General features: G+C 44.6%; 1 protein-coding gene across 1 annotated transcript; it reads left to right on the forward strand.

Moving 5' to 3' along the window:
* LOC8063325 (bZIP transcription factor TRAB1) lies at positions 8,396 to 9,789 on the forward strand. The gene is made up of 2 exons (XM_002460542.2): positions 8,396 to 9,062; positions 9,173 to 9,789. The coding sequence occupies exons 1-2, from the start codon at positions 8,490 to 8,492 to the stop codon at positions 9,245 to 9,247; spliced, it is 648 nt and encodes a 215-aa protein (XP_002460587.1). The 5' UTR covers positions 8,396 to 8,489; the 3' UTR covers positions 9,248 to 9,789.

The following is a 10,160-nucleotide window of genomic DNA, read 5'->3' on the forward strand; positions in this document are numbered from 1 at the left end:
GATGTGGACTTGCGGGATGAACACGGCCGCACGACGCGCGAGAGAATTGGTGGCGACGGGCGAAGGAATTGCGCGCGAAAAAGAAAGTGTCCGCGCGACGCGCGAGAGAATTTCCCGCGAAGATGAAAGATTCCCGGACAAAAATAGTTGGATCCACTATTTTAGGAAATGCAAAGTAAAAATGTCAAACACTTGGAGATGAACTTATTTTTCCTTTGGCAAAACGTTTAGTGACTTAGCAAACTCCAACAAATACAAATTCCAATTGCATAACTGTTGGAGATGCTCTTACAATTTAAAAAAAAAAGAGTAGGGAAGTTGAGTTATTCTTGGTCTTTCTAAATAGATGAAGTATCGGGAACATCAGCACAAAATCAAACATGATTATGCTTTGCCCTGATCAAATAACATTAGTTTTGTTCAAGAAAAAAAAAGGAGAGCACAAATTTACTAAGGCTCCGTTCGGTTCTGGAGGATTTCACCAGAAATTATTCCATTTGATCAATGCTTATATAAATTTCTAAAGCCATTCCAGTAGAATTTATTCCAAGCACTAATTCTATGCCAAACGAACGAGGCCTGAAGAAGAAACACAGAACAAAGTATATAAACTGGAATCGCGATTCGTTCCACCAATCAGGACCTCAGAGCGAATTCCGGCTTGGCTGTTGGGCCAGCATTGGCTCGGCGTCGCTGGGCTTGCATTGGCCGGACCGGCAACACTGCAGCAACAACAGCCAGCAGCCAAAGGTAAGGTACCAGGCACGAGCACGACAGGAGGCACGCGCCGAGCGTACGAGTACGCGCGCGGGGGGCGGGTGCCCATGAAAAGGGCGCGAAAGGCATCAGGGGCCCGCGTGGCCGTCCGTGCGTGCGGCCGCGGACGAACCGGTCCATGGCGTGCGTGCCGCGCCCGGCGCCTGGCGCCTCGACGGCCACGCACGCGCAGAGAGGTCCAGAGCAGCAGCACTGCAGCAGAAGGACGCGGCTTCCGCGGCCACTACTTTTGTGTGCTCAAACCCACCCCCCCCCACCCCGCCACCCGGCCACCCCCACTCTCAAGTGACGGCCAGTTCTCCGCCCAAATTTTTTTCGTCTATCTCATCAAATCTTTAGATACATACATGAAATATTAAATGTACATAAAAAATAAACTAATTACACAGTTTAATTAAAAAACGTGAGACGAATCTTTTAAGTCTAGTTACTTCATGATTAGCTGTAGATTAATTATGTTTAATAGATTTGTTTTGTAGTTATATATAATTTATTTTTTATTAATTTATAAAAAACATCTTTCCAACGCATACGACGTAACACAAAAAAAATTCATCAGGGCCGAAGTCCCCGAGCTGATGAACTCAGCTTCCCCGTGTGGTCACGCTCGGGGTCAATCTCAGTGACAGTCCCCGGCGCAGCCCGTGTCGGTCCGGGTCCCGTCCACCTCCAGACCTCCTCCTCTCCCGGCCAGCCTCCCCTCCCCCTCCGGCCTCCTGCACTGCAATCCCTTCCCGGGCCGTGTCAGCGCGCCACGCCACGCTATGCTGCCGTTGGGAAGCGCGAAGGCTAGAGTATCTAGCGCTGTCGTAGTAGTACTCCCCCAGTCCCACGAATTTTTTTTGACGGAGGGAACCATGCTCTCTCTCCGTTAAAAAAATAGTATAATTCTAGCAATAAGTAAGCCTAGCATTCGGGTTATCCGATTTTTTTCGAGTCGGGTAATTCGGATAATGAAAATTGTTACCCGATATTAGTTCCGAAAAAACAATACCTGCAAATTCGGGTACCCCCGATTTATCCGAATTTTCAAAACACAACACACTATACAAAATTTTAATAGCAATTTATATATAATTTCAGCAGCAATTTGTATAGAATTTCAATAGCATTTTTATAGAGAATAATATATTACTATCACTTGTTCAAACAAAGAGAATTATGTTCTAATAAACTGATAAATTCTAATATTTAACTAACAACACATGATAAATACAAACATGTAGACAAATATTTGGATAATTCGGGTAGTTCGGGTACCGGGAGATATTACCCGAATTACCCAAACTAATTTTGGGCAATCAAAATCGCTATCCGAATTTAGGATCGGGTACCTCGGGTTCGGGTAATTCGGGTCCGGATAATTCGGGTACGGGTAATGGGTATCGGGTAATTTGCCCAGACCAAGGCCTTGTTTATTTCTTTCCCTAAATTTTTTTTGCGACACTGTAGTATTTTCGTTTGTTTATGGTAATTATTATTCAATTATGGACTAACTATATTCAAAAGATTCGTCTCGTAAATTTCGATCAAACTGTGCGATTAGTTTTTATTTTCGTTTATATTTAATATTCTATGCATGCATTTAAAGATTCGATGTGACGAGGAATTTTAAATTTTTTTTAGATTTTGGGTAGAAGTAAACAAGGCCTAAATCCAGGTTCGTTGGTATAATTGTGTTTTTATGGAGGGGGAGTACGTGTTTTTTTTTTACGGAGGGAGAAGGCGTTTAGGAGTGGGCGCGGCCTCCCGTCGCGTCAATCAGTCAGGCAGGGTCTGGGAGTAGTATATGCCGCTCTTTAATTGGCAGTGTACTAGGCGGCAACGGGACGCCCAAATCGAGGGGAGGCAGGCGTGCGCCGGCACCGGCACGGCAAGCTGGTTCGTGGCCACGGCCACGGGCCATCACCAGCTCCGGCGGCTTGCTTCACCGCCCTTCACGTGCTCGGGGAGTTTTTTGTGAGTTGTGACTGTTGTGGCATTGTGCAGTTCAGCAGTCGTGCGGGCTGTGGGGAGTACTCCTCCTATTGCCTAGTAGTAGTAAAAGTTACAGCAGTTATGCTGGTCTGGTAGTACCCCGTTTCTGGTCGTTGCTGCTTTCCAATTCCAACAACGGACACGAAGACGCAACACAATCCTCACGACTGTACAGTAAACAGACTAAGGCCTGGTTTAGTTCAAAAAATTTTGCAAAATAGACACGTTAGCATTTTCGTTTGTATTTGACGAATATTATTCATTCATGGTCTAATTAGGCTCAAAAGATTCATCCCGCAAATTACACGTAAATTGTACAATTAGTTATTATTTTTATCTATATTTAATGCGTCATGCATTCGCCGCAAGATTCGATATGACGGGAAATCTAAAATTTTTTGAAAAACTTTTTGGAAACCAAACAAGGCCTCTAGTTGTGATCAAGAGGTTCCACTTTAATATGAGGCATTGTTTCGTGGCACCCGAAATCTACAAACTTTTTAAGATTGTCCATCACCCAAAATCCAAAAACCTTTTGAATCTAAATCAGGTCTGAGTAAATTAGTAAATTATTCCAATACACTCCACCTCTTACTCATATGTATGTGAATCTAAACTCTTCTCCGCGTTAGTTTCCACCCAAAAACCTAAATTTTTTCAAGATTCTCCGTCACATCGAATCTTTAGACGTATACATGGAGTATTAAATATAGATAAAAATAAAGAGTAATATACAGTTTGGTCAAAATGACGAGACGAATATTTTAAGCCTAGTTAGTCCATGGTTGGACAATAATTACCACAAACAAACAAAAGTGCTACAATGTCACAAAATTTTTTCGTTGAGGAACTAAACACAGCCTTAGCAAAACCACAATGCCAGTGGCCCAACGCCCGCTTCTAGATGTTCTCCACCTCCATGACTGCCTCCACTTTGGACGGCGCCTTAGCCACCGTCGGCCATCCACCCCCGCCGCTTCTTTCATGTCCTTCCTAAATCCTATCTCGTCAACTTGCTTCTTCCTCTCTCTTCGCCGCTGCATGAGTCGTTTCTACGGCTAATACTAATATTCTAATAGAAAAATATTATTCTATGACTAAAATTTAATAGCTAATAAGCTCAAGCGAAGAGTCCTTGGCTACTCAACGTCGCCCGCCCACCCCGTTGTTCCTTCCCCGCTCCTCCTAATTTCAATCCCCGTGACTTGCCATAGCTTCCTGTTGCCCCCTTCAGTGGCATTGCCCCACTGCCGTCGAGTTGCACTAAGAGCAGATATAATAGTAATCGTTTTTTAGCCGGCAAGAAGGATCCACGTCATCAAAAAAACAGCCATGTAAATAGAAAGAATTTAGCGGACGGTAAACTCCTCGTCGACTGCACAATGTATGAGGAGAAAACGTCTTTTCCCAGCCGGTTGCTAGCGAGAAGCTAGTGTTTCTGTTCAGCTTCACGGTACTTATTGTATACACATGTAATTATTAAATGCTACAGCTAGCTAAATAGCTAAACCATAATATGAGTCGGCTACTGACTATATATAACATGGCATGTTGTTACAGCGCAACAGGCTAAATTATTAGCCTTGCTCTGTGGAGGTGGCGTTTGAGTAATATTATTATCGTTAGCAAAATCCCCCTGATATTCTTGCTCTTGGGAAGCAAACAAACATGACGGAGACTGACTCTCACTGTAGATTACTAAGGCCTTGTTTAGTTCCTCAAAAAAATTGCAAAATTTTTTAGATTTTCTCGTCACATCGAATCTTTAGACGTATGCATGGAGTATTAAATATAGATGAAAATAAAAACTAATTGCACAGTTTGGTCGGAATTGACGAGACGAATCTTTTGAACCTAGTTAGTCCATAATTAAATAATATTTGTCGGATAGAAACGAAAGTGCTGCTATTCTAGGAGTACCCTACCCTTTCGTGGTGGGAAGTGAGAGCAGTTCCCAAGACTTTTGAATAGTCCCGTCCGGGGCCATACTGCGTGTTTGCTGTTTCCCTGTTTGGAAGCGAGGATGTTAGAACAGTGTCGGAGCCATAGAACAGTGGCGTATGTTTGTCAAAAAAAAAAAAAACTGGGCTGCTCGGTGCTCGTGGCCTCGTGCCCCCACCAAGGGAGCCGGGAGGCGACATGGATTGCAAGCCAAATAGCGAATGCGCCAGATAGGGGACGGCTCCCCACATGGCGCCGTGTACCAGACTACGACCACGGCTCCGGCATCCATCGCGGGGCTGTAATTTTTTCACGTCGCCAAAACGGAAACAAATATGCACACACAGCCCTGACTGCGAGAGCCCCCCTCTGAAAAGAATCTCGCTGTGCGAGGAGCTGTGACCGGCAGCAGCAGGGGCAGGAGCCCAAGCACTTTCTGTCACACCGAGTAGTGTGTCGATGTGTCATTGGTGGGGTCTGCTGCTGCTGCTGCTGCTGCCAAGATCTACGGAGACGACGACGATGACGAAGCCGTCTGTACATGTGCATCCATGCAGTCAGCCAGAGCCAGTCACCACGGTCTCCCTCGGGGACGCAGATGAAGAGGGGGGAAAAAATGCATGTGTGCTTGCTTGCTGATGCATTGATGCTGTGCCTTCTCCCCCGGGACCGGAACAACGGTACGGTTGAAACAGCTGCGACTTTGGGAGGCAGAAGGCCTTGTTTAGGCCTTGCTAGTTCCCAATTTTTTTTTGATTCAAGATACTATAGCACTTTTATTTTTATTTAGTAATTATTGTTTAGTTATATACTAACTAGGTTCAAAAAATTTATCTCGCAATTTACAGGTAAACTGTGCAATTAGTTTAGGTTTTCGTTGTGCCGTAAGATTCGATATGATAGAGAATCTTAAAAAGTTTTTGATTTTTTGGGTGAACTGAACATGCGTGAAAGTTTTTAGCTTTAGTTACTGCAGTATTTTCGTTTTTATTTGAAAATTATTGTTCAATTATGAACTAGACTTAAAAGATTTGTCTCGCAAATTACAAATAAACTGTGAAATTAGTTTTTATTACTCTAAAGATTTAATATTATAGGAAAATTTTTAAAATTTTGGGAACTAAACCAGGCGAGAGTATCCTACAACAACAGAACATGAGCTTGCGGCTGAAAGTTGAGCACGCAACACACACCCTCTCGCCTTGATCCCGTCCCCCCAACCAGCAGCAGTCCAGAGGTACTCAGTTTCAGTTTTTCATTTTTTTATAACGATTTTTTTGTTTTTTATTGATAATAATAACACAAGCTTTCAATACTAATATAATTGAAAATTTTAAAACCAAGGCCTTGTTTAGTTCCAAAAAATTTTACAAAATAGGAATAGTAGTACTTTCATTTGTATTTGACAAATATTGTCTAATTATGGACTAACTAGGCTCAAAAGATTCGTCTCGTCAATTCCGACCAAACTGTATAATTAGTTTTTATTTTCATCTATATGTAATACTCCATGTATACGTTTAAAGATTCGTTGTGACGGAGAATCTGAAAAATTTTGTAAAATTTTTAGGGAACTAAACAAGGCCCAAATCACTTTGAGCACGAAGAGGATATGAGTGAAGTTCAGAACTGGCTCTAGAGAGTGAATTCCCCTTGAACTGTTAGAAAAAAATACTAGCAGCATATGAAAGCTTGTGTTATTCATATCGGACGGTTATGATCGCCTATTACTTCTCGAAAATTAATAGATGAAATATATATTTATTTAAAAATTTATTTTGTAAAATAGAATAAATAAGGTCTAGATTGGATTGATGCATGTGCTATCTATTGTCATGGTAATATTTTATAACTTTTGACTTAATATATTTTGATTATCATGTATTTTTCATGGGCCAACGTGATTTGTATGCTGTGTGCCAATGTGATTACGTGAATTGCATGTGATACAACATAGGTCTGCGCAATGTGTGTTAGATAAGCATGTAATGTGAGTGAATATCATGTGCATGTAACGTATTTGTCGTTTGTAATTGTTGGTGGCTTGTTAGACTATTAATATGATTTGCATATCTAGACCATCGATCGTCTTTTCTCAATATAAAAAATATTTTACCTTGATAGGATAAATGTTATTTAACAAAATTTTCTCTAAATACATTCATATGGATATTAACAACCCTTAACTTGCTGAAGCAGGAAGGAGAGAAAGAAAAGGAGCAGAGGCGAGGACAAAGAGATGTGATCGAGTATAAGTTTAGTTCTAAACTTCGATAACATTTTACACAGCATGGGTGGTGCCCTTGTATCTGCATGCGGGCGATGGGCAGGAGATAGCTCAGACACCACCACCAGCTTATTAGTTTGAGATTATCTACCAAATTGCAACCATTCAACATTGTTTTTTTCGCATAATAAATTAGTGAACAATATTTTTCATCCAAGTGACCGTGTTGCATATCCCCATTGTAGACCTGGTTGGGTCGATGAAGTTGTTTTGGCTTCTTGGTCCTTGCTTGACGCAGCGGAGCCGGTCCACACTCTTGGTGCACATGTTCCACAGCATCGATCGTTCTTCCACCGCCATCCTCAGTAGATTGACGATGTCCGCTATCATCCCCCTTTCTTGTCATGCTAGTTCTCCCAAAACATGAGCTCGAGGAAACAACTACTTCAATGGTTTATATAGATCCTCCCATGTCGCCAACAAAGCTAACGGATTAGACTAACCCCTGCGGCTTAGTAGAGTCATCTTAAACTAGAGACCAGCGCTGCAAGATGGCCACTAGAACGTTCCACTGAACATCAGCCTCAGGCGGAATGGAATAACCAATTGATGCTTCCTAATCATCTTCTTCAGCTGTGAAACATGAAAAAAAAAAACAGTTGCATCGAAAAAGATGGTGGCCCACCCTGGAGAGCACCTGATAAGGACCGGAGTACTTGAAGTTGAGGAATTATTTGGAGGCTTTGTTTAGTTCACCTTAAAAATAAAAATTTTTTCATAATTTTTCGTCATATCGAATCTTGTGGTATATGCATTAAGCATTAAATATAGACAAAAACAAAAACTAATTACACAGTTTGCCAGTAAATCATGAGATGATTTTTTTTCTAATTAGTCACTGATTAGACAATAATTATCAAATAAAAATAAAAATACTACAGTGTCTAAAACTAAAAAGTTTTCAGAACTCAACAAGGTCAGAGTGTCAATGTCGGTGATAGTGTATTTGGCCATGTGGAATCATTGTTGCTGTGATCTTTGTTATCGTCTCAGCATGAATCCATTTAGTGGATTGCAGCAAAGCTATGGGCGTAGCCCTGCGCGAACTTTCTTGTGATAAAAACTGTCTACAGATTAAAAGTCTTCAGTTTAACGTGATTGCTTGTTTAGGAATTAGGAGTATTTTTTATAAGGATTTTAACGGCGTCAGTAGACGTCGTACATACTCCTGTAGATTTACCCATTAATCCACGGCGGAGAAAGGGAGGAGCATTTGACCAGTGCCAGGTCTCACTCACTGGTCAACAGTGATCTCTCGGTCATTGGCTGCCAAACAGAGACACCACACAGTGACGCTGAGCTGGGCTTCTGCTTCTGCCCCCGAGCCCCCTCCTCCTCCTCCTCCTCCTCCTCCGTTTGGACCTGTTGGAGTCCGCGGCTACTAAAGCCAGCCAGCCACCCCGCCCTGTGGCCCTGTGGGGCGCCGGTGCGTGCCCAAAACAAGCAAAGCGTAGAGGCGCCAACAGGCAACGAGCGTAGCCAGAAAGAGAAGAGAGGGGAGGGGGGGATGGCGGCCATAGACATGGAGGACGACGACGACATATGGGCGAACACCGCCAGCAGCCCCAGCGCGTCCCCGCCGCAGCCTGTGGCCGCGGCCTCCACCTGCAGCGCCTTCATCTCCACGCAGCTCAGCCTCAACTCCCGCCTCCACCTCCTCTCCTCCGCCGCGGCCGCGGGCGGCTCCTCCCCGACCACCCGCGGAGTCGGCGCCGGCGCCTACGCCGCGGACGGCGTCCGCCACCACATGTCCCTCGGCGTCGGCGGCGGCTTCCGCAATGCCGTGGCGTCCCCGGCGTCGTCCTTCTTCCCGTACAACCTCGACTCCGCCGCGGCCGACGTCGCGCCCTTGGACGCCGGCCCCGCCCGCGGCTTGCTGGAGGACGAGATGTGCCTCGGCGCCGGCGCCGCCGCCACCTGGGCCGGCGGTGGCTCCGACCGCCGCAAGAAGCGCATGATCAAGAACCGCGAGTCCGCGGCGCGCTCCCGCGCGCGCAAGCAGGCCTACGTCCGCGAGCTGGAGAGGAAGGTGCAGATGCTGCAGGACGAGAACGAGAGCCTCCGCGTCAAGTACGACCAGGTACCAAAACCCATCTTGTCCATCCCTCTCCCTCTCCTTCTATATTTGCATGCTCAACTCCTCAAACTCAAAGGCTCGCGCCTTGTCTGTCTCTGGATTGGATTCGGCAGCTGAGGGTGTCCGTGGAGGTGGCGGTGCCGATTGTGAGGAAGACTCTGCAGAGGATGCCGTCCGCGCCATTCTGAGGACGGACTCCGATCGACGAGGACATTGACCATCAAGTCAGTCGAAGCAAGTGGGTGCTCTTCTTTTTGGAGGCGATGATGGTAGTAACCAGCGGTGATAATTACGTACGTGCTAGCTAGTAGCAATCAAGTGACTGATTAGTGAGTGCTGCTACCTGTTGGTTACTGGTAGTAGAACACTACACCAGTTCATATGCCATATGCCGCCGTCGGTGGTAGTGCTCTGCTACAAGCTCTACTAAGCTTTACTTAGTTCCTTGGCCTCTGTCCATGTACATAGATCAAGTCCATCGATCTCATGTTTAATTCCGTCTAGCTGGTGCCTTTCTTTGATCGATCCCTCCCACGATCTGTACAGTGGCAGCTGCCTGCCTAGAAGAGGCGGCTGCCGGTTTGTCACTGCCCATGGCGGCGCCCTGCTAGCTGCTATATTTAGTAGTATGTCTATATGTGTAGCTTGTCGCGTGGGATTAGGCTGAAAGATGATAAGCCTGCTTGTACAAATGTGGTTGTTATAAAACATGTTGCCAGCGGTTAGTATCTTTCTCTCTCCATCTTTCATGATCAACATAATAGATAAAAATAGAGAACAAATAGACACAAGATAGGGAGACTATTCTTTATTCCTCTGAATATTGGTGATTACAACATAGATCTCCCACGTATATATAGTCCTGTCAAGGCCTAAAAGTTTTGGTAAGAGCCCACATACAAACGGACTAGGATTAGGATTCCTCCTTCACCTTTCCTTCTAGAATCAAGTCCGTATGTTTTACAACACTCCCCTTTGGGCGATTACCACGATATGCACATGCCTCATTAAAAACTCCATCTGAAAACCCAATGGGAAAAAACGGATCTTGGAGAAAAGAGTACATCACATTCGTTAATTGTATTGCACATGTTGTCTCAT

Source organism: Sorghum bicolor, chromosome 2 (assembly GCF_000003195.3).
Source record: "Sorghum bicolor cultivar BTx623 chromosome 2, Sorghum_bicolor_NCBIv3, whole genome shotgun sequence".
In the NCBI taxonomy this organism is placed as follows: Eukaryota; Viridiplantae; Streptophyta; class Magnoliopsida; order Poales; family Poaceae; genus Sorghum; species Sorghum bicolor.

Coding starts and splice junctions, on each gene's coding strand:
- LOC8063325 (XM_002460542.2), top strand. CDS start 8,490: ATGGCGGCCATAGACATGGAGGACGACGACGACATATGGGCGAACACC. Junction 9,063..9,172: donor TCCGCGTCAAGTACGACCAG/GTACCAAAACCC, acceptor TGGATTCGGCAG/CTGAGGGTGTCCGTGGAGGT.